General features: G+C 37.5%; 2 protein-coding genes across 2 annotated transcripts in view; both read right to left on the bottom strand.

Moving 5' to 3' along the window:
• Positions 1-20,307, bottom strand: part of pde4bb (phosphodiesterase 4B, cAMP-specific b) — a 47,746-nt gene extending 27,439 nt beyond the window's left edge. The window contains exons 1-3 of the mRNA XM_057332895.1: positions 20,192-20,307; positions 11,123-11,227; positions 4,192-4,409 (exon numbers count right to left, since the gene is read on the bottom strand). Coding sequence (XP_057188878.1) covers positions 4,192-4,409; positions 11,123-11,164 — 260 coding nt within the window. The 5' untranslated portion in view covers positions 11,165-11,227; positions 20,192-20,307. The remainder of the gene's footprint in view (positions 1-4,191; positions 4,410-11,122; positions 11,228-20,191) is intronic.
• A 2,193-nt stretch (positions 20,308-22,500) lies between these two features.
• On the bottom strand, positions 22,501-25,423 carry LOC130554445 (leptin receptor gene-related protein). The gene is made up of 4 exons (XM_057334106.1): positions 25,295-25,423; positions 24,721-24,796; positions 24,447-24,630; positions 22,501-24,112 (listed from the first exon to the last, which is right to left on the bottom strand). The coding sequence occupies exons 1-4, from the start codon at positions 25,311-25,313 to the stop codon at positions 23,996-23,998; spliced, it is 396 nt and encodes a 131-aa protein (XP_057190089.1). The 5' UTR covers positions 25,314-25,423; the 3' UTR covers positions 22,501-23,995.
• Positions 25,424-25,705: the final 282 nt, after the last annotated feature.

Raw genomic sequence — 25,705 nt, 5'->3', positions numbered from 1 at the left:
TGTGTCATCTAGCAACAGGGGTCCAGTTAGCCCGCAGTAGGCAGAGAGTCACAGAAGACAAAATGGTATCAGAATTTAAATAAGATTTGCAAAAAAACACTGAGAAGGATAAATTAATTCAATACAAGAGCTAATGGAAAACAGTGCTGAACACAGAGGAAAAGATCAATGGAAAAGGACAAGGAAGAAAGCGTTCGTGGAAAACAGGTCAGAATTGCTGCTTTGAAGAGAAAGGTCACTGAGCTGCCTGCATCAGTGAAAAATAAAGCAAAGAGACAGAAACAAAATGAAAAAAATAATTTCACTTCAATCAGATGAGATCAGAGACTAAGTACATTATATATATTACTCTGGGACAAAACATTTCACAATTTTACCTGCCATTAACAATATTTCCACATTGAAATAAATTACTTCAGGATGATGACAAGAAAGTTCGTAACACGATGCACTTTCATTTTCATCTCTATATTATCAAACATATTTCATTACATTATAACTCACTAGCCCTGAAATCGTCTTTCCACAGACTGTAACTAAATACAGATTTAGTAGAAATTGAATTTTCTGCTAATTTACAGCAAAAACACCATCCCTGCTTATTTTCATAACTGCAAATCATGACTTGTTTTATATTAGAGACATATAGTCGTTCTTTTAGGGTCAACGCTAAGCTGACACAGAAAAATGCAAAACAATAATAAAAGACATTGAGGAGGCATCTCTGCTGACAGTAAAATAGGCAACAGAGCGATGCGGTTAAAAGGAACTGGGGGAAATGACATTGAGCTTTATGCCAGTGGGTTGCGAAGAGTCCTGTCTGACGACAGACTCTGAGGCCCGGTTTCAAAGACACGGCTTAGCTTAAGCCAGGACTAAGCCTTAGCTGAATTAAGATATTTATGTTGCTTTTATAAAAATACCTTAGAAGAATACATTACTGGTGTGCATCTCGAGACAAAACAGTGCACTGATATATTTGAAGATATTTCTGAGCAAGTTATATTCAATTAAGACAGGTCACACATTCATTTTAGTCTGGGACTAGCCCTAAACCTTGTCTGTGAATGACCGGGCCTGAACGATATAAAAGGTTGTCAAAGCCCTTGGTGAAACAACCTAGCAACCATCACCACCCCGTGTGTGTATGTGTGTGTGTGTGTGTGGTAATAGGCTGGTGTTGCAAGCGTCTAGTTACTGCTGAAAAATGTTGTATCATAAATGGAGGCATTTAGAGTGCAGATGGGGAATTTGAGGACCCAAAGGTTTCAAACAACTGAAAAACTAAGATAAAATAAAGAAAATAATATATATATATATATATATATATATATACAGTATATATGCTATGATATTCAGATTCCCACACTAGAAATAGCTCTGGGCTGCGTTTCCCAAAAGCATTGTAAGCCAAAGTTGATCGTAAAAACGATCGTACGAGTGATCTTAATATTACGGTCTGTTTCCCAAAAGCATCGTAACTTAAGTAGCACTTGAAAATCATCGTACATCTACAAGTGCTCTGGAGAGATCGTAAAGCCCTAAGTGCATCGTAAGAAGACAGATTTATGAAGTCACCTGCAGGACAACTGGAGAATTGTGCTTAAACTTAAACATGCCTATATGTGACTCATCATGTTATATTTATTTAGTTGTTTTGTTTGTTTAAATCTTTTAAATTACAAAACTAAATTAATACAAAATACAGTACAATAAAAATTAAATGACTGAAGATAAAAATATGTAGTATGGGCAAGTTGTTGGTAACAAGGGATGCATGTTTGTTGCTGGATCGCTGTATTAAAGTTACTCCATATTTTATGCAAAGTAAAAATGTTGTGTTTAAAAGAGAAATGGTCAAAATGCTTACTTGGTGATTGTCAGTGTCTTTGTCTTTCTCCTGCTGCTGTAGCCTAGTGCAGCCGTGATTTCTTCTTTGAGACTATTGTGAACTATCCTCTAATTATTTAGAGGAACCATGTGATTAAAGGTTTTCAGGCTGTTACAAACCTTATATATTACACACTGCCTATCATATGTTCCAACAACTGCAGAAGGCAATACTTAAAGAAACTGAATGCCTGATTTGCTGAGAAATTGGATTGATTAGCTCTTCCCTTTATCATTCTCTAATTGAAAGGTTCATATTCGTAATGAACACACTTTGTGCTTATTATTAATAAAGTGCTGGTAATGTATGTGTACAATAAACATTTTGTTTGGAGCTAGAAAGCTAGATAATACATAGGCCCTAATAAAAACTTAACTTGAAATTGCCACCTCCACACCACCCAAAAGTGTAATAAAATGTGGTTCAACAAACACATACAGCATTTATTTTACTTTTGATTTGAACTTTTTTTATTTTCCCTAGAACGTGCTAAATACATTGCACAATTACAGTAGATAAGTCCTATATACACATAGAAAAAGTATTACACGTTGCACATCTGGTGAAAATAATTAGCCTAAACATTTCGAAAACAAGCGCGTGCTACAAAAACGAGCCATTGTATCAGGTGACTTTCAGCACCTGACAAACGGAGAGCGACTCGTAAGTAGCACTTAAAGCACAGCTACGTGCAGTCGTGTTAAGTGCCTTTTTGGGAAACGCACGTGAAACGATGACGAACGTTCGCAAAGTGGCTCGTAGAAAACGCTCTTAAGTGCTAAGATCCAACGTTATCGGGAAACCCGGCCCTGGTCCCTATTTTATTGCAAGTCTATGGGATTTTTTTGAGCCATTAAGGTCTATTGTGCGAAAATTCTGTAGCACAACTCTTTCCAATAAGACGCATGATTTAAGCTATCATTCATGTCTGTAGCACAAACAATGTAAGACAAGTTGCGCATTAAACTATAACGTTTTGAAGTATCTTATCAAATCCCAAACTGTGTATTGAGATAAGAAAAAAAAGAACAAGCCTTAAAAATCCTCATTACTCACAGTTGAAAGCACAATAATTAAAAGAATCAATTTTGCAGGCTGATATATTCACCAAGACAAATGACTTGAGACATCACGGCTAAACAAAACCAAGGAAACAGCAAGACTGTTGCAAGCGATGAGTCTTACCAGGTGTGAGACACGGCCACTGTGAAGCGCCTGCGTTGGCGGACAGTTTTATTCACCACCAATTTTTTGAACATGCCTGGGGAGTTCTGGGCCGTGTTTCTTGCACTGGCCGTGAAATCTGTCACATCAGACTGACAGCGCGTGTCTGATGTGATCTCTGTCCTCCGGCTGGCAAGACTAATGGCAGCATCTGGTTTTAAATCCATTAGGAAGCGTCTTAAATCCAGAGGAAAAGGAAGCTGAAGTGTGCTTTGAGCTTTCTTGGAGGCTAGACGCTCTCTATCTGCTTCCATCACACTCTATTCTGCCCTCTATCCTACTTGTGAGGCCTCTGCCCAGCGGGCCCTCCCCTCCCAAGAGTCGCCTTTATGGAACATTCTGGGACCCTGGCGGTCAACTTGGCCCAGTTTAGAGGTCGTCTGAGACTTATACGGATTGACAAATGCAAAGTAAACGCTGACTGACACTTAAGGCTCAGGAAGATGTAGCTTTTTCGCCTGACATTACTATATGCCTTAAGCTCAGACGGGTGCTAAATGTCATTTCGAACCTGTATGACTTTCTTTCTTCTGCAGAATACAAAACAGATATTTTAAAGAATGTTGGTAAGCAACACCACTGGCCCACATTGACCTCCATATGTGGACACAAAACCACTGAGACATTTCACAAAATATCTTATTTTGTGTTCAACAAAGAAAAAGGCCACATACAAGTATTGAATGACATGAGGGTTAATAAATGATGACAAAATTTTGGTTTTGGAGGGATTATTAGGATTTTAAATGGTTAAATGTACCATACTTTACTTCATAACCCCCCCCAAAAAGTAAACTGTTATTCCACACATATGAAAAAATGTGAAAAGGGAAAAAACTGATTATGCATAATGGATGCCCTTGTGCTCAAAACAAGCATGGTACTGTATGAATCATTCTCATACTTATGACGATCCTGAACTATTGCCTTTTATTGTCATTTGCAAACTTTGGCAAGCTCTCAAGGGAGTATGACATCAGCAGCAATGATAGCGTGCAGTGTGCTCAGGGGGAATGATACAGTTATGAGTGAAAGAGACAAAACCAGCCAATCAGATTTTTTTTAAGTATCCTCACCTATCCGGGGGCACTGGCGTAATGTCTATCCGCGGCGGGGTAACGAAGCCTAGCGTTGTGGGTCTGGAAATGTGATCTTGCGGACTGCGGGCCCTCTCTGCTTGTCTCCATGACAACGGCGGCAACACAAGGGTTCCTGAGTGCCGTCTGGGGCCGCGCCAGAGATCCACACCCAAGGTAGCTCCTGAAGACGTACATCCAGAGGGTTCTTTGCTCTCCTAATGTGGAAGAAAGAACAGATCATCTTACCCCATCCAAAACAACACATAAAGATGAAGAATATTTGCAAGAACGTAACAATATTGGTAGCAAAATTATATAGTGTGTATTATGTAAGGAATAATTGACTCCGGTCCATTCAATTATTCAAAAGTTAATGCACACCCTGAGGTGGTAATGTTACACCCCGGGTGTGCATCAACTTTCAAATAATTGAATGGACCGGAGTCAATAATTTCGCTTATACCACGGTTACCACACCACAGGACATTGTTCAAATGTTTAATTTAAATGTTTGTCATGTTATCGTCTTTTAAATGCTGTTGATGGTAGGACTACTTTCTTGCACAACTAATTTAAAGCGTCCGTTAGACCAAACGGACTCGGAAGCTTGAGCCACGTGGTGGGTGTGTGTGTGTGAGTGAGAGATTACCGCGCGCACACCTGCGTGTTTGCAGTAATGTGACAGAAATAAATTATTTATTCCTCGTATTGTTTCTATCTTCAGTAGTAAAAAAAAAAAAACACGCATACTTTTGAAAGAGTAGGTCTATCAAAATATATTTGTTATCAGTTAAAAGCAGCATGAAGAGGAAAACGAACCAGTAGCCTATCAGTGTTTATTAATGCATTTTGTTTTTCTATTTAGTTATTTTATTTATTCGATTTCAGTATATGTATTTCTTGTTTTTGAAATGCTTTGTCAAAACTACACGTTTCCATTAACAGTAAAGTTTGACATTATAAATGTCAGATCAAGAGCAGGATGCTGTGTGCGGTGATGTCCTGTAGGCTACAATATAACCTTTCTGTTTAAACTTTGCGAAGTGATATGGAACTGTAATGCGGTCAGCAAACGTGGATCACCTTCATAGATGTGCATTTAAAGGAAGTTAATGCATACCTCTAGAACGTTTGTCAACCAATCAGATTGAAGCATTCAACAGCCCCGTGGTATAAGTGTTTATACACACAGAAGGGCACTATATAAATGAGATACATAAAAATATGTGGGAGCAAAATGCTGGCTGTAGGAATGAAAGTGGATGGGTATCAAATGTATCACACCATTACCATTTTATTTTATTACTTTATCTGACATGCTCTTGAATCGCAATCTCGAGAAAGACTTTTGAAAATTTCAAATAACTTTCAAATACATTTTCAAATAACGTGTAACACAAAAGAAGATTTTCTTGTGTCTATACAGTCAATGGGTGTCAATTAGGGATGCACCTATACCATTTTTTAAAGACTGAGTACGAGTACCGATATTTTTTTCTGGTACTCGCCGATACCGATACATATAACCGATGCCTGTATAATGTACAATAATGTTAATAAACCAGTGTCTTACTGGTACATTTTCTACTTTTTTTTACTATTTTTAATGAAGTTCTATTTTTTATGATAAGTAGCACAATTTTACTAGCACATTTACTTCAGTTTACTAAAGTAAACAGTATACTCTGTGGTCAAATTATACAAAATTTAAGGGGGGTGGTGTGGTAAAATGTGAGTGTATTATAACTTGTTCAAGTCAACCGGACTTTTATTTTGACGGGACGTCGCAAAGAGCGTTTAAGTTAACCGGACTTTTATTTTGACGGATCGCTGCAAATGGTGTGTTTATGTGTTCGTGTCCTCGTGCAGTGAAACGCTGGCGCTGAAAGCTCCACAAGCACAATGCGTTCAGGTTCAGTACACGCAACCGCGCCACTCTTTCACACACGGTAACGCAAAACAAACAGAATACATATTTAAACAGTATCTGAATATTTCGTTAACTGTTACGTTAGCTGTTCAGCGCTAATTTCTTGTTAGGAAATGCCTGGATTCCTCGATTCCGTCCGCGTTTTCCGTATTGCTGAAATCATAGGGCTCTATGCATGTCACGTGAGGTATCGGTCTTTGGTATCGGTGTGTCATTACGAGTACGAGTACATGAGCTTGGTATCGGGCCGATACTGGTATCGGTGCATCCCTAGTGTCTATGTTTTTTGGTTACCAACATTCCATTTTTTTGTTGAGTTCTGCAGAAGAAAGTCATACAGGTTGGAATGAAACGAGGATGAAAAAATTGATACAAAAGATTACAAAACTTTTAGGTGAACTATCCCTTAAAAGTCAAGTGTATGAAATGTAGTGGCATCTAGTGGTGCGGTTGCGAATTGCAACCAACGACCAAAATAGTTGCTAAAAGAAGTTCCTTTCCGTCAAGCTCTTTGAAATGAAGTCTGCTCTTAAATTCTATCCTACCTTAGTTCCTTGCCTTAGTCATGTTGTTGACACTAGAGATGCTTTGAGAGATCTACAGCACTTCACAAAGCAGGTCTCTCATTTACATGACTGATATAGAGCCCTGTTCAGCTTCTACACCTCTCCATGTGATTGCACATCACTGTCAGTGAAGCCCCTGGACAACATCCGTTTTTAACAGCCTAGCTGGAGACTGAATATATCACTGCATAATAAATTTATAGCTCAATTAGGATTGGAGCATTACCAGGAATTCCTCGAGCACGGTCTGTAACTGACTGCTTTTGTTTGATTGGCTGAGTATCCATATGAGCGGGGAATTGGCTAGAATTCTGGGAAATTTAATGTCTCTTTTCTAAGTAGAACTGGTGGATGTTGTAAGGCACAGAGAACATGTTTTTTTTTATAGAAACGATGCAGTGCTGTTTGAGCAAATCACAAAAACCTCAAATGAATATTTCCCCCTTAAAATTAAAGGGATAGTTCACCACAAAAATGAAAATTCTATCATCATTTACTCACCCTGAGGTTGTTCCAAACCTGTATATATTTCTTTGTTCTGCTGAAAAAAAGGAAGATACTTGGAAGAATGTCAGTAACCAAACAGATCTCATCCCCCATTTACTGCCATAGTAGGGACAATAAATACTATGGGAGTCAATGGGGGATGAGATCTGTTTGGTTAGTGACATTCCTCCAAATATCTTATTTTGTGTTTAGCACAACAAAGAAATGTATATAGTTAAAATCTGAGGGTGAGAAAATGATAACAGAATTTTCATTTTTGAGTGAACTATCCATTTAAACGGAAATAAACAAGAGAATACAAAAATGAGAATACAATAAAAAATCACCACTTATAAAATCAAACCGCATTATTCCGATGGACATACGGGTTGCTTAACGGCCATAAAATAATGTCACAATGCAAAAAAATCAATCATGGCCCTAAAACAAATATTATACTGGTTCGCTTTTAAATCGAGGGGTAAAATGTTATCTGGACATGTTTTCAGAAGATTCACCCATGCAGAAATTAATAATTATACACATCACCTTTATTGTCCAATTATGTTGTGAAAACAAAATGTTATAATAAAAATCACTGCAAGGCATCGGTTTACATATAAATGAGATTGTGCCGTTAAATAAATTAAGGACAAATCAATAGCGGGGAAAGGGGAATCCCGTGAGAAGTGTTTGAAGTATCATCTAATCCTGTCACTCTTTGGAGATGTTTCAAATACTGAAGCCATTGCAATTTAAGTGATCCCTTCTCAGCTTAGACTGTGAGAGGGGAGCAAAGCAGGACATTAAGACGTAAAGGATGCCATACTCTGGAAAGAATGTTGGAGAATGATAAAAATACAGAGAGCAAGATATTTTCTTTGGCTTTATAAACGGAGAGCATGATAAAGCAATATCTTCTCCTAGGCAATGAACCAATAAACATTAAGTAAATAAATATCAAAAAGTAAATGAACTTTAACAAGGACAGTACGTCCAGATACTGGCTGATGGCTGGGAGAATCTGTTACCTTGGCAACCACTCAGATTCCTTTAATGATGAGTCTGATTGAGGGTTAAATGGGTTAAAGGTTTGTGTGTAAACACGCACAGCCGGTGCTGCGAGATGGCGGGATGAGGGAGGCTGCCAGACTAGCCGTGTGGATCTCGGATTAAGATACAACTGGAAAACAGTTATGATCTATGCCAAATCTGCTAAATATGGCCAATGCTTCAGCTTCTGTGTTTGGACACAAAATGCACTTCAAAAAAATGTGCCTGCCCATTAAGCATAAAATAATGGCTTTACTTTAAGTCGTGCAGTTTGGGGAAACGGCTAATGCACAAATCAATAAAGCCCTTAGAGAGCATGAGCATTGGACGGATTCTCTCCTGTAGCACAGAGAAGCAGATGGGCACAAGTGCTCTTAGTTCTTCCCGTGTTCCTGCGGTCATGAGTCACTGCCTGAGTTACACATACAAATAGTCAGCACTGTGCGGCTACACTGCAAATCTAACATTGTAAATGTTGTAAACAGCTACAGGGTTTTTATTAGTGGTGTTTGCAAAGGCAAGAGTCATCATTAGTTTAGTTTATAAAGGTTATGGATTGGAACAAACTGCAGGGATTAAAGGTCCAATGTATAATTTGTTGCTGGAGGATCTATTGACTGAAATGCAATATAATATACATAACTATGTCTTTAGAGGTATATAAAGACCTTACATAATGAAACGTTGTTTTTATTGCCTTAATCAGAGCCATTGAGAGAGAGAGTTCTGCCAACTCCGTTGACTCCAATGGAACAGTTTTTTCACAGCAATGGAGACTCTCAATAGTTCCCGGAAGTTACTAGTAATGCATGGAGCTGCGACTAAACAGACCAACTGAGGTAAACTTCTAACCCATTTAAAGACGGAAGCCATTTAATGAATAAAAAAATGAAAGAAATAAAGCATTTAAAGAGAAAACATAACTTCCTGGAACTACAGTATATGAAGGCTCCATGAATCACGCTCCAGCGTTTTGGATTTCCATTGGCAGAACTCTCTCTCTCAATGGCTCTGGCCTTAATGAGCTATTTCTATCTACAGTACATACCCCATGGTATGTAGATATGGTATACCCTACATATACCATGTTGTTATTACAGTAGCCCAAAACGGACAAACTGCTCTACAGAGCACGTTTCGTAAATACGTTATCACCTTGGGTAAAGAAGCGAAAACGTGACGACATTTTAGTCCAGTGTCAGCCACCATAGTGCTTCGAAAGGGAGGGGGTGGAGTGAGCCGTTGGTTGCAATTCGCAACTTCACCTTTAAATGTTTTAAGCTCATCCGGCTATTTTCAGTAACAAAGTTTAAATAAAACGAATACTAAATTAAACAGCAAAGTAATTCATTTCAAACATTTTTTAGGTGCCCACTGGATCTATAATGTTGGCAAACAGTTATTATTCACAATGTAGGTTGTTTTTTTTTCTGTATATTGTATGTTGGGCAGCATGAAAGATAATTTGGAGGGCTTTTGACCTGGACCGGTAAGTCTAGAAAACCCTAGCAACCATAGCAATGCCCTAGCAACCTCCTAACAACCTACAACAACCTGTACTACTAAGTAGCCAATTCAAAAGTCAGTGATGAGCGGGTCTCTGCAATAGATACAGATTTTCACGTGTGGAAGTAAATCATAGGCAGAAGAGGTTGGAGTCAAGCTGTCATTAAGATCGGATAAAAAAGAGAATTGCTTTTCAGATAATCAATGGCGGCTTCATTACTTCACCTCATTGTGTGTCTGTCCTCGCAAATAGACCACTGAAGTGAAGTGTATGTTTCACCTGCTAATCCAGAAGTTAAGAGGACATTTAGAAATTCACCACTGTTTCTCAGATATCTCCAAAAAGCATTGCCAAAAAGCCAACAGCGATAAATAATTTGAAAGATACATTTATTTTTAATATCTTTGCTGTAGCACACATTCCTTATCTGCCCCTGCAGACTATAATGCTTTGACCAGACCAGAAAGGGTTAAAAAGATAAACATGCTTATTTTTTATATGTAACTAGGTAACAATAAACTGTACATTGTATATGTAATATTGTTTCCTTCCCCTGCTTGACAACAGAAAAGTTTGGTTGCCAAATGTTGCCATTTTGGTCTGTTTAAATAGAGCAGTGCTTTCTTATTGTATTATTAAAATAATAATAAATACTGATTTCAAAAGCATTAAGCCTAAAGTATTTATTACCAGAGTTACTTACCAATGCAAATGAAACAAATTGATGATGTTCTTCATTTCTTTTTCTGTCATTCCCTCTTTTCTCAGTTAAGCTATTTACTCTAGTCCTTCCAATTTATTCCCACGTACCTTCTGAGTAGATATAAATTTTGTGTGTGTGGGTTTGTGTGTGTATGGTTGATTGGTTGTTTATGTTCTTGAGGTCTCGCTTCCCTAGAGCTTGTTCATAGTTTTAGTTCTCTCTCTGGAAATCTAAGAACAGAACTGAACATAACACACTCTTTTACAGCCATGTAGAAAACAGCCTATTTGCTGTGTTAAACAAATTAAGAGCATATCAGGGTAAACATAAGAGATAAAAATGAATAAAAAAAGATGTCTAAACATAATTGTCTGCTTTAAATTAAGTCAATTCAATGCGGCATATTTGCAAAAGAAAATGAAGTTTTGCACAAGAAAAATTAAAATTGAGCAAAATTAAATAAAATTGCAAACAAAAATAATGAATCGCAAAAGAAAAATTTTCCTAATTTTTCTTTTGCGATTCATTATTTTGTTTGCAATTTTATTTATTTTTGCTCAATTTTCTTTTGCAAAACTTCATTTTCTTTTGCAAATATATGTGGCATTGAATTGGCTTAATAGCTTTAACTGTTGGTTACATTATCTCCTATTCATGTGTGAAAATGCATTCAGATATCTTACATCGATAGGTGTCACTGCCAAAACGCTCCGGCTCTTCCTCATGTTCTCCGCTGACAGCTAAAGCTCAAAAGGTTCTCCAACAGCATACAAATGGACTTGTGTAAACTGGAGCCAGAAATAAAAGACAAAACATTAGCATAATTTCTCATCAAACCCTTCACAAATTAATTTATTACTTGTGTGTTAGTGAATAATATGAAAATGACTAACTAATGCAGCTATTGTAAAATTATAGACATTAAGCTAATTTGATTAGATGAATCAAATGATGAACAAATAACCTTAACATATTAAAAAAAACATAAACTGTCATAAACAGCGTTACATTTTTTAAACCTTAAGAATATTGAGCAAAAAACTTTTTTGATTGAGTGCCTGGAAATATCAAGACCTCTGGACAGCTGGAGGCAATTCTCATCAAGCATTCTCTACTGTATAGTAATACTGCATTTACAGTAAGTGCAGAGATGGACTAATGTGAAAAGAGAAAGATGTCATGCAATGACTACAAAACTGTAGCAAATATTCAACTTAAAAATGACATGAATAAAAGCCTTGCAAAGTGATGAACGTATACAGCATGTGCGTTGGAAAGAAAACTAGCAAAGATTATAGCAGGTGGGCATAAGGATGGAGTACAATGACTACCTAATTAAGTCTATTTGGCGTCAACAACAAAAGATAATGGTAACCGGGGCCGGTTGCATAAACTGCTTAGACTAGTCTTAGAAGTTAGTCACCTAATTTTTCTCTTCAAGACTGGTCATAACTTCTTTAAGTCAGTAACACAAAAAGGTAGATTGGGCTAACTTAAATATGAAAAGTAAGACTAATTAGTCCTAACTAACTGCTAGTCAGTGAGACTAGTTGTTAAGACGAGGTCTTAACTTAGCAGCTAAGTTTATGCAACTGGGCCCCGCTTTTTATAATGTGAGAGGCCATCTTGTTTATTTTAACCACCATTTTCCATCCTGTCATGAACTGACCTTCAACCTATGTTGTGCGTACTATACGGGGGCCACTGATTTATCACCATATAGACAATAACAGAGAAAATGGCAGCAGTGGTTTTGAAAGTAGTCTGATAGTCTTATTATTAAGGGCCTAATGCTGTCCAAATGTGGTCAAGTGTCCAAGCCTAAGGAAATCCTGAGCTGGTTAAATTTTAATTTTAAGTGTATTTTCTCGACCTTTTAAACTATGATCGAATAAACCATCATTCCTTGTTATCAAAGGGTTATGTTGCTAGTCTAAATCAATAATGATAAAACTGTTTCCTTTTCATTTTCCTTTCCAAATTGTTACAACTTGAACTTTAAGGATGGAGAGTTGAATAATGAGGTGTTGATGTGTTCTGTTTCGCATTCTAGGGAATCCAGTTTATATGCAAGAGGTGAGAAATGATTGCATGGCCTCTTGAGCAGAACTCTGATGAGCCAATTTACATTTTAGTTCCACACTCTTTGTTCTGTTATTTTTTCAATGTGCTCAATCTTTTTGATAAATTGGCCTAAAATAAAAGATTCTGAAAAAACATGAGGTGATGGATTAAATAAATTGGGATTTTATATCAAGAAAGTTCATTCAAAGTACCTGTAAGTCTGGTATTTTTCAATTGTTTTTTTTAAGTCTTTCTCCTCAACAAGCAAAGTACTGTAGTATGAGTTATGCACTAGAATGTAATACATAGGTTTAGGGGTTTGTATTGCTTTAGTGAGCACACCAACAAAATTGCAGTAATATTGCTAGTGAGTTTTATTTATTTTAGTCATCTTTAAAATGCAATACTCTATGTTTTGTGGATTAACTTTAAAATTAACCCAACCTTTAGTTTGAGATGTTGTCTTGTCTCAGAAAATCCCTGGCTGGACACCAAAAGTGCACTTTCAGCATTTCTTGTTTCTGCCAAACAGACATGTATTGTATCAAACACGGAAGCTTGAGCTTCAGACACAATATGTTATTTGAGCTGAAACAAAGACTCCATGGTGCTCGTCCGCTCAGAATCTGGATATTCACAGAGCTTCTGAATGTCCACATACCAGCAACAAACATGCATCTTCTTTAACAAAAGCAGGGCTTGCTATTTACTTCAATAGAAAAAGGTGTGCTTGGCAAAACTTTATGGGCCTTTATGGAGAGCAAAATAACCTAAGAGACGTGACTTGAATAATATGTATTTATTGTTTTCTGCCAACCATTTCAAAACCCAGTCAACCTACACGAAGCAGGATTTAAATTTCTAAATAAATACCGGTTTTATATGAATGTTAACATGTTCCTGTGAATTTCTAACGGATTAAGAGTTTCATTGAACCCTGTGCAATTGAAATTCTGTTCCAAAACATAGGTCTGCCATATACTGTAGTGCGACGCTTGTAACTATAGCAACATGGCTCTTAACCTCAGACTTAGGGCCCGTCCACACCGGGACGATAATCGCGCACATTTATCATCGACGTTTAACGTGTCGTGACTAAACAAAGGGCGCCAATGTGAGTGTGCACACCGACGCGGAAAACGGCAGGCGTAAAAGTGACTTTTTTTTTTTAAAAGCCTCGGGCTTGTTTTTTTTGGTTTGACGCGCGGTGTTAAAATCTGGCCTTCCAATGAGATTGTCGCTTTTGTTCATGTGCCTGGAGCTGCTGAAGTTGCAGTAAAACATGACTTGGTGGTGCTCAAGCACAAAATGGTTTTGCAGAGCAAGAGGAAGCAAGATGAATTCTTCTTCTGTGTGACAAGCGAGTGTCAGAAGCATAAAGTTGTGCAGCGCCACCTTGTGTACCGGGGTGCAGTGTTGGGGTAACGCGTTACAAGTAACGAGCGTTACGTAATCCGAGTAATGAGTAACGAGTAATGTAACGCAGTTACTTTATAAATTGACATCAATACTCAAGTTACTTTGTTTTTCAAGTAACTTGAGTTACTTTTCAGTCTAATCATTGATTTATATGAACATATTTTAAACTGCAGAAGTGAAATTCTGAATTAAAAGTAGTGTAGACATGATCGCTCATGCTTGCGCAGAAACAGTCGCTAGTCAGACATAGGCAGTGTTGCCATGTCGGCAGTGCTCCGGCTTCATTTTTGTTACGCAAATCTGGCAACCCTTGACACAGTGATGGGAGGCCAGAGTTCAGATGCAGAGCTATAGTGTGGCTGCACTCGCCACCATGGACAAAATGCCTGCAAAAGCCGGTCATGCTCAATAGACAACTTTCAGATTGTGAAATTAGCGCGAGTCACGAGTCGCAACAGCAATCAATTGTCCTGCAAATGCCGGTCATGTTCGGAAGATAACTTTCAGATCGCGAAATTAGCGCAAGTCATGACACGCAACAGCAATCAATGGTCTCATGCCTCGTGAATGTAAACATAAGCTGTGTTCGACTGTTTGTGGCAGTCAATACAGATCTGCAGATTTAAATGGGCATGGTCACTGTTAGAAGAAGGGTTGGGGAGTGGGCGGAGCACGGGAGAAAGAGAGGAAACAACCGTCATCTGTTAGTCTCCTCACCAAATACCAGCATATATACAACATAATATGTTAAATGTCATTGTCATTTTCCCCTCAAAATAATATTATATAATATTAGTAATATATGATATATTAGATTAATCATAATTTCGTATAACACCATTGAGTTGTTTTGGCCCAACGAAGTGCTCAGCAATGCTGTCATGGTTCTGCCCCATCTTGTCTTGCTTTTCTTGACCTAGTGGCAGAACCATGACAGAACCTCTTGTTTTACGTGGAGAGAGAAGTTTTGGCCCACTTGGCCTTCCACATTCTCTTCCTCTCCGGTGTCGTGTCTCTGTTCCCATTATTTCATCTCCTTAATTGCTTGTTATTGGTTTCATGCCCCACACCTGTTCCCTCTTGATTTGTCCCCTTATTTAATGCCCCTGTGTCCTCTGTCTTGTGCTGGATCATTGTACTGTTGTGTCGTGTTTGTGTCATGTGGGTGAGTTCCTGTCTTTTACACTGCGTTCCAAATTATTATGCAAATGATATCTTTCTCTGGTTTTCCTAATTTGTCGATGCAAATGACAGTCAGTATCATTTTCAAGTAATCAACAGTTAGGGTACATTTGGAATTTTATTGAACAAACCTCCCACTGACAACAGTATTTATTTAAAAAATGAAAAACTCAAAATGCACTGTTCCAAATTATTATGCACAACAGAGTTTGAAAACATTTCATAGGTTGTAAAAAACTGAAAATGGTCATTTGTTGAATTTGCAGCATTAGGAGGTCATATTTACTGAAATCAAAAGCTATTTCAATCAAAAACATCCTAACAGGGCAAGTTACATGTTAACATAGGACCCCTTCTTTGATATCACCTTCACAATTCTTGCATCCATTGAACTTGTGAGTTTTTGGATAGTTTCTGATTGAATTTCTTTGCAGGATGTCAGAATAGCCTCCCAGAGCTGCTGTTTTGATGCTAACTGCCTCCCACCATCATAGATCTTTCGCTTGAGGATGCTCCAAAGGTTCTCAATAGGGTTGAGGTCAGGGGAGGATGGTGGCCACACCATGAGTTTCTCTCCTTTTATGCCCATAGCAGCCAATGACACAGAGGTATTCTTTGCAGCATGAGATGGTGCATTGTCATGCATGAAGATGATTTTGCTACGGAAGGCATGGTTCTTCTTTTTGTACCATGGAAGAAAGTGCTCAGTCAGAAACTCTACATACCTTGCAGAGTTCATTTTCACACCTTCAGGGACCCTAAAGGGGCCCACCAGCTGTCTCCCCATGATTCCAGCCCAAAACATGACTCCGCCACCTCCTTGCTGACGTCGCAGCCTTGTTGGGACATGGTGGCCATCCACCAACCATCCACTACTCCATCCATCTGGACCATCCAGGGTTGCACGGCACTCATCAGTAAACAAGACTGTTTGAAAATTAGTCTTCATGTATGTGTGGGCCCACTGCAACCGTTTCTGCTTGTGAGCATTGGTTAGGGGTGGCCGAATAGTAGGTTTATGCACAACTGCAAGCATCTGGAGGATCCTACACCTTGAGGTTTTCGGGACTCCCGAGGCACCAGCAGCTTCAAATACCTGTTTGCTGCTTTGCAATGGCATTTTTGCAGCTGCTCTCTTAATCCGATGAATTTGTCTGGAAGAAACCTTCCTCATTCTGCCTTTATCTGCACGAACCCTTCTGTGCTCTGAATCAGCCACAAATCTCTTCACAGTACGATGATCTCGCTTAAGTTTTCGTGAAATATCTAATGTTTTCATACCTTGTCCAAGACATTGCACTATTTGACGCTTTTCGGCAGCAGACAGATCCTTTTTCTTTCCCATATTGCTTGAAACCTGTGGCCTGCTTAATAATGTGGAACGTCCTTCTTAAGTAGTTTTCCTTTAATTGGGCTCACCTGGCAAACTACTTATCACAGGTGTCTGAGATTGATTTCAGTGATCCAAAGAGCACTGAGACACAATACCATCCATAAGTTTAATTGAACAATATAAAATTAAATGTTTACGACACTTAAATCCAATTTGCATAATAATTTGGAACGCAGTGTAGTTAGTCTAGATTATTGTAGTTTAATGTCAAGTGTTAGTATTAGTCCAGTCTAGTTAGTCCTTGTTCCTGTTTCCATGTTTTGTTATGTTAGGGTTAGGAAGTCTGGAAAAGCATGAGCATCAGTTAGGTGAGGAAAAAGTAACGTAAAAGTAACGCAAGTTTCAGTTACTTTCCACAAATGTACCCAAGTACTGTATTTAGTTACTTTTTTATAGAGTAACTCAATGTTGTAACTACTTACTTTTAAAAGTAACTTTCCCCAACACTGCCGGGGTGTTTCTGTTTTTCATTAAGCGCCATCTATATCAGGGAGTGAATTTGCACGTTCACTTGGCTCATCGCCAGTGAAAATCGTTTGGGAAAAACGCTGGGGATAAGCGCATGCGATTATTGTTCCGGTGTGGACAGGCCTTTACACATAATGACGTGGACTTAAAGAGTACAATTAGAAAATCAACACGTGTCACCATGAACTGTCTATCACAGCAAGAATTACCTTGAAATATTTCCTTCTCTTGTATGATGAAAACTATTAGTCAATTGAAAAGATTCCAGGGTGAAATTGGATGCCTTTAAATCAAGACACAGACCATTTTTCTGTGTCATTTATATTGGAAGCTGCATCACAACACGATGTTTGCCTGTTTTTGCCATAGGTTGCTAATATTGTTTATACTTAGGGTTTCAAATGGTAATCCTAGGTATTAAACTTAAGCACATAACTCACCCTGCAACATTCAACCCACACGACATAAACGCAACCTGAAATAATGCTGCTTGCTGAGGAAAGGTATTCTGATGTTGATGTTGATTAACATTGGCCTGCAGGACCAAGTGTGGTCTTTGCCAGTGCTTGAAGTGGGCCGGTACGCGCCGGCACTTCTCACATGTTGCCGGTACTTTGCCACTCCGAGTCAAAGTGTCATTGTATGGGTGATTCGCTAGAGCCATTAGCCGTTAAGCTTTTTTTGGCTAAAGAATGCAGGCTTTCCATCTAGGGTCTTTGGCACGGAGCTACCCAATTTCAACAGATTGACCAATCAAACAGTGTTTACGGATTCCTGCCAATCAAATTACAGAGGCCAAGCAGCATTTCAGCCAATAAAACTAAAGACAGAACATTCAGCCAATCAAATTGAAGAAATTTAATAGACTGCAGAACTATTATCACAGGAAATGAAATGAATTTTTTTTGGTCAAATTTGTTTTTAACATCATTAAATCAGTTGTTTGACAAATATTTCCTTTAGTAAATAAATATGTTGTACCATGTCCAAATACTGTTTTTTCATTCTAGAAATTTCAAATGTGGTAATAATTTGCATATGGTAACGTGCACAAGCGAATACCGGAACCTTTTTTTCCCACTTCAAGCACTGGTCTTTGCGGTAAATAATCTCTCTGGAAAACATTGTGTCATGCAATGTGTTGTAATTATTGTAGTCACCAGAATGCTCAATGTAATTTAACAGCACTGTCTGTGAACTACACAATTCCTTGATCCACAGCAAAATCTCCTTAGAAAATGAACACCCTCTGGGCTTGCTAATTGTAGTCTCTCTATCTACATTAATTACTTTGATTTTCTATTTGTCACAATTGATTCTGTAATTATGTAAGAATTGCATAATTAGCCTACATGTAGCCTAAGCCACAATCACCTAACACAGTAAAAATAAAGCTGTGATATACTGTATATTGTATATATACAGTAATATGCATTAAAAGTTCTTGACATGTTTTATACTGTATGCATTAAAAGTTCTTCCATGTTCTATGGAGACTTTTCATAAACATAATCATTTTCATATTGTACAAACTAAATACCTTACCCCTAAACCTAACAATAATTTTCAGCATTTTCAAATAAACATCATTTAGTTTGATTTATAAGCTGTTTTCCTCCTGGGCACCAAAGAAAATGTTACAATTACCAGTATTACTATCTTTAGAGACATTTGGTTCCCCCACTGTAGGGTTTACCAGGACCACACACAATATCGCACAACTATTTCAATTAGAATTTCAAGCTGTTATTCGATTGCAGTGCAGATGGAAAGGTTACATTTGTTAAATGAGAGAGCAACATATTAAGAACATTTATTGTTCACCTAAAAAGTGCCCAGACAAAACATGTATATCCTTTTTAAAAAGCAGACTGTGGCCATCTGGTATCTTTTTTAATTGGTGTGATGTTTTACAGGAACAGATCCCCTACATAAAATATGTATGTGCAACGCTCTCCGCTATTTCTGACAAACAGTGGTACACTGTATCGAGTGTATGAAATGCAAGTCAGTGTGAAAGAAGGAGAGAGAGAGAGCTAGTGGAGATACGGAAGTTAGTGGCGAGATGGGGAGATGAGAGAGTGGTGATGTGAGATGTATTTCATTTGTCCTATAAAATTTTCTATGCTGGCCATATTTCCTGAAAAAAGTCAATAAGAAATTCCTAAAATCAACTGGAATTATTGTTCCAGCTGTGGCTTCATTCCCTACGTCAATGAGGTTTTTTCCAATGCGACTGAGTGATCAAAGCTTTCAGTGTAATGTTTGTATGTGAATGTTGAGGTCAAACTTGATAAATCAATTTATTGCTTTTACAGGGAATGTTGTTCATTGATATAGTTGCCATATAGGTATGTAGCTGTCTTAAAAAAAAAACATTGCACTTTTAAACAAACAAAGAACAATATAGTAAGATCCTTAACTAAATAATAGCAATACAAACAGGCTACACCCCTCATTGGATTCAATGCAGATGGCAGAAATAGAAGTGAATGAATTAACTGCATTGAGCGCTATGACTCATTGTGCACGCACTTAACCACAGCAATGCAATTATATTAGTCTGTTAGTATGTTCATGGAATTTGCATAATGTTAATCAATATTCATGAGAACGGATAATGAGCTTTCACTTTTTCCAGAGCAGACAGTGAAAGGGGTATCTGTCAATAAAGTTCGAGTTAATTCATTATTATTCAGGTAAATTACACAAGTCTCCAGTTCAGTCAGAATAAAAGGACAGATACAACAATGTATGAATATAATATTGGCTAAAATATCCAACAACTTGGTGCTACATCACGCATCCAGTGAAACACCTTCACGACTCACTGGCAGTTCTAGACATCGTCTGCGCGTGCCCCGGACATCGTTTGAACTCTTCTTCGTTTACAACAAACGAGCCAAACTTCACATGGCCTGTCATTTTCATTTAATCCAACGAAACCTAGGTTTAGTCACGTAATTCAGTTGCTCGGCTACTTTAGCCTAGATCACTATTACAAAAAAAGCATAAACACGCGCGAGCTGACGGCAACACATTGGATTCAGCTGGCAACTTAAATCAGCCTACACAGTCACGATGATCGCAGGGCAAGCGAGTCGTAATTCAAATGCTTAGAAAGCAACGACGTAACGTTAAGCTTTGTCAACGAAGTGCACGAACTAGTGCACGGTTACATCGTTTCATGCAGCGAACAATGACTGAGGGGCGCTGGAGAACTTACCTTATATGCATGCGCTGGCGTTTCGAGAGGATGAATGAATAACATAGGCGTGAGAGCGAATAAAGCAGACCTTTCCACAAACCCCTCCTATCCTATTGGAAGTGGTCACCCATCACCAGCGGATGGGACAACCCTCCTCCTCCTCCTTTTTCTCTTTGGGACTCTGGCATTGATGGTGTGCTGTGAACCTCCTGCCACCGCTATTCCCTCCAATTGAACGATTATGGATCAGATGAAAGAAACCAGGAAAACAAAAAGCAAAGACAGCAGATTAACAGGGACTGGGTTGTTATGTTCTCTGTATTTTGTAGGAAATATGTCATCCATCTTCATTCAGGGTATATGCAAATATTGATCTTTAAAAGTAATTAGAAACAAACAGCCCTGGGGAAAAAGCATACAGCATACTGTATATGTCTATATGGCCCCGACTACATAATTTATCTGTATATCCAATCTATCAGGCTTCATTCCTCCCTGTCAATATAAAATCATTGATTCAGCCTTGTAACATTGTAAAATATGTCCTAATTGTCCATCCTCATTCCCATCAGCAGTCACCTTGAACTTCCCGCTTTAAGGGCTGTATCTTAATTATTTAAATGACACTGACCAAATAAATTGGATTAAAATTAGAGTGATGTGATATTAAATAAAATGTAACGGACATTTAGACTATATTGTATGTAGACCTCAATTTTAGTAAAATAAGTTACTGAATGTTTTGTGTTTGAGTTGAAACAATGAACTAATAAGCATGATGTAAAATAATTAAATAAATAAATCGGAGGATCGCCAGGCTGTTTCTAGGCAACGGTTGTGAGGTATAGATATCTATGGCCGCTGGAGGGCTCTTCCCTAACCCTTCAGCTGATGCTTTCAGAAGATTACAGTGCTCCCCTTTTGATTCTGTTCGTCTATATGATTTTGAATTAAGTATAACTAAGATGTTAATCTAAGAGACTGAATCACTAAAATAAGTTTGGAGAGTTGAAACAAATCACTCTCTTAAAAACCCCTGTTCCATTCTAAATGCAAGATGTGACAACCCAGACTTTCAATAAGCAAAAAAAAAAAACTAAGCCAACCAGAAAAAATCTGCAACTAAGAGATAATATGGCAACATTTATATTTGAAGACCTGCATCATCTCAACTGTTTTCAACTATATTTTAGCCATCTTTAAAATGAAATGCATGATGTCTTTTTGGACATCTCTGAAGATCTGTCTTTTTTCTCTTTTATCCTCATCATTCAGTCTGGCTTCTTTGATTCCATTTAAAAATAGGACAGAACTACCCAGGGGAGGTCATTATAGAATGGCACCGCTGTCGGTAGGTCTGCTGTCTGCAGACCACTCGTTTATTCTTTTGAAGCAGACCGCTTGGAGTAAGACACAGATCAGCTGTATGGGGTCTGTCTTGGCTTCAGGCGACTTCCACTAAGGTGTTGTCTGATAAATTCGTTATCTTCCCATCATTATAGCACAGAATACATTTGAAGCCTTACTTGATGTTTTCTTGGGACGATTAAGTCAAGGTTTTCATATAGCCATATCTAGCTCAAGATATTGAGACTGCTGCTTATAATGAAACGTTGTAACATTACATTTTAGTTCTGTTTTTCTTTCAAAGAAAACTTAAATTCTAATGACTTTAAATAAACTAATATCATCAAAGAAAGATACAACATGCAAGGTCTACGTAAAAGATAACCACAGAGTCATTTTTTTAAAATGTACTGTATAATGACTGAAAAATATAAAATGAATTGTGATATAATTTTTTTCCATTCCATAGTTGATTTGTCTGCAGCCTCCATGCACCCTTTAAACTGACTTGCATGTTACACCTTTACTCAGGCTCCACTCTGCATCACATTATGGGATTAAAGACAGATGTAGAACATCTGTTATTGTGGCTGAGATGAGCTTCATGCATTTATTGTGGCCGAGATGAGCTTCATACATGCATTGTGCATAACCAGCTCTGTCATACCTGCCAATGTTCTGTTTCAGCCTTAGAAAATATCTCTTAAAAATACCTTATACTGTAGCTCAAATTCCTGAACACATTATGTAATTCTCAGGCCTTAAATATTTTCTGCTGTACAGTTCATCTCACTAAACTCTGTGGGTAGGTTGGAACTCACTCTAGTTATATCTGATATCAACACACTATTGCTATCAACTAACAACACGCATATTTGCAAAATTGGTGCAAAATGTGACAGATTTATATATTATTATACATAATTAAGATATTTAACTGTATTTTTAATGTGAATAGAACAAAATTATGACAAAACAAATGAGAAAATGTGTATTTATTCATATAATCATATATATATATATAGTTTGCCATCAAGAATAGGAAGCATATCCCTTATAGAAGTCCTGTTAAAATGATTGTACAGTTAACCTCGGACAAAAAAACGTAACAAATTACGTTTATTTCAATATAAACGCTAGTAGTGTAAAACTAAATACCCTGATTTTCTGGTGAAATTGGATCTCAGATTTTGTACTGTAGGGTGTATCAAGGTGCACAATTACATAAGTCATGTCATAGTGTTTCAGATGGAACTATGTCAGTTATAAAAATGTCTAAAACTGTATGAATCACATCCTCTTGCAATAAAATATAATAACTACACTAAAATAGGCTATTCTTTAATTACAGGAAGGTAATGGAAGATAATGATTGTATTTGCAAACATTCTAAACCAAATGGGTAAATTGACAAATAAACCATACCATGCGTCTATACCATGTTGTGACAGCAAAAATTTAGAAAACAAACTGTAAATATTATATTATTTTAGATTTATATAAAATAGCATAAGAGAGATTTGTCTTCATTGCTAGTTTGTTTTTATAAATTTTTGCTGTCACACCATAGGACGCATTATTTGTCAAGTACCCAAATGAAAAAAGAATCATGGAATGGATGACTACGAAGAGGTCTGCTTTGGTAATCTTGTGTAAACATAGTTGAAGAAAGTTAAAGCTTTACGGTACATTCCATAATTGGCATTAGTAGCATTGCAATAAAAGAACAGCATTAAAAACACCTATACCCGGTTTCACAGACAAGGTTTAAAGTTAATCCCAGACTAAAATTAATGTTTGAGGAGTCTTAAGTGAAAATAACTCACCTTAAAACAACTTAAAGTATGTCAGTGCCATTGTTTTGTCAAGATGCACACGAGTAATGTTTTTTACTAGGGCATTTTTTAAAATATCTTAATTTCACTAAGTGTTAGTCCGGGTTTAAACTAAACCCTGTCTGTGAAACTGGGCCTTAATATACTGCCATGGTAACACTGCTTATGTGTTATGCTGAGAGCAGCTGTTAGTCAGTTGTGGATTTATGCTTCATAAATATTAGCCCAATATTGCAAGTACAAATGGTCACATTTAAAGATGCTGAAAAAATATGTTACTTTATCTTTATCTTTACAGTTTTCTTAATTATGCTCATGCTCACATTTCTCCCCAAAATCAAAAGGAAAAATTGTAAATGGCTTTTATTATGTTTTTCTCTGTAAATTAAACCTGGATGTGTTCTTAAGATGAAAAAATTATCTGTTTTTACTCTAATCACTGTGTATACTACTGTAAGCCGTGCATATGCCAAAATGAAATACAGGTGAAAGAGCAGATCTACTGAAAGCAGAGTACCAGTGCAGCTATCATAGAATTATCAGCCCAGAAGTCCAACTTCCATATAGAATCAGCATTGCCATGGAAAACAATTCCACATTTACTAGTTTACATAGTGGTGGTAGGTCCTTCGGATGAATTTTACCACTGTTCCCAGCTGAAGTCATCACCACCTCCAAATAGCACGAAGAAACCAACAATGGTCAGAAAAATGACAGAATTACCTGCCATTACCAGGCCACAGGCACCCCAGTAAATCTGTACGGGAAGAAATGCTTTAGGATTATTCTTAAAATTCCTTTGCTGTTTTAGAAGGCATGCTTTATATTGTCGATATACTGAACTGTATACCTCTAACTGAACTTCGCACAAAATAGATGAAATTTCAAAGTTGGACTTTTTCCAAAATGATGCATTTACTTATAACCTCTGCAGAGCTATTATTAAATTTGACAACTTGTGCTAATGTTTATGTTTGTGTATGCTATTGTACATCACCAACCCGGTTATTATCAGTCAGAACAAAATAGTGAAAAGAAAGTGAAACATCAGGCCTAGAAGTGACTTTAGAGGGCGTATTAACTATACTTACAACACCTTTCCTTGCAAGCACAACAGGTAATCCGTAGGCTGACACCACAATGCCAGTGGTCAAGAAGTAAGCCAGTTCCCTGCAGGCACTGGTCGACTCTGTGTCATCCACATGCCTCCTGGCTATTAAATTTGGAATAGGTGATAAGATGTGAAAGAGCAGGACAAACAGTGGCCAATAAACTCTGTGAAGAGAGAACCACACGGGGTTACATTGATGTGCTTTTCATAATAGCGGTCGGTGATTCTTCAGCATAACAATAACATGGACCTACCCGAACTGTTGTAGTGCACATCCCAAAAGCAGAAATGTCAGTCCAAGGGCTCCACTAAAGGACAACGCGACAAGCGCTGAAACACAACAGAATCTACTTAAAGAAATGACCAACGTGACTTCGTTGCCCTCTTGTGGATAAAACATACAAGCGCGGAAATGACGTGGATCGAATAATAAGTATGATAAGAAAATAAACAAATTCTGTCATTGTACATGCATCTATACATGGCGATTATTTTAACTCGCGTTTTAAGTCGACCGATAGATGCCCACTAATGTGCAAAAGTAACGTTAACAGTTACACTTAAACGTACACTCTTAACGTTAGCTAACTTTGTAAGCACAGACTTTATTGCAACAAGAGGCTTTTTTATAAACAAAATGTCAAATTAATTAAACGGCGACATTTGACGTTGTTTAACGTAGAGTAAAATGCAGCAACCGGTTGTCCGTTTGCTAAGTTTCCAAGACTTTTTGTTTACCACGGAAAGCATACGCACTTTTAAAAGCACTTTGTTTAAGTCTTGTTTAGAGATTACCTGATCAGAACAAAAGTAACTAGATGATTTTACCTTTTATTCCTGCCATCATTAAGAAACTCCGTTTGTTTTGGTGGGAGTCTTCGTGTTAAATGTTAGGAGAACTAACTTCCTATTTCCTCCTCACACACTCTTAAAGGAGCAGACCAGCCTTGATAAAAAATGGGAATCCAGAGATCTGCATAATCCAACTAAACATAGTATTATCAATAATAATGATAACAATAATCATAATGAAAATAATAGTTATAATGAAGGTGTTCCTGTATATTATATAAAGTACCCTTGGGAAAATGAACCATGCTTTTATTATACTAAAAGTGTAGCCGAGTTTTCTTCCCTTTTTTGGCGGATTGATTACCATTTATATAACCATAGTTAAACAATGAGTCGTTTTCCTAAGTATGAACAAATACTTCTTTTGTTTCGAAACTAACACTATGG

The sequence above is a fragment of the Triplophysa rosa genome, linkage group LG5 (assembly GCF_024868665.1).
Source record: "Triplophysa rosa linkage group LG5, Trosa_1v2, whole genome shotgun sequence".
Taxonomy (NCBI): Eukaryota; Metazoa; Chordata; class Actinopteri; order Cypriniformes; family Nemacheilidae; genus Triplophysa; species Triplophysa rosa.
This window is presented reverse-complemented; position numbering and strand designations above follow the sequence as displayed.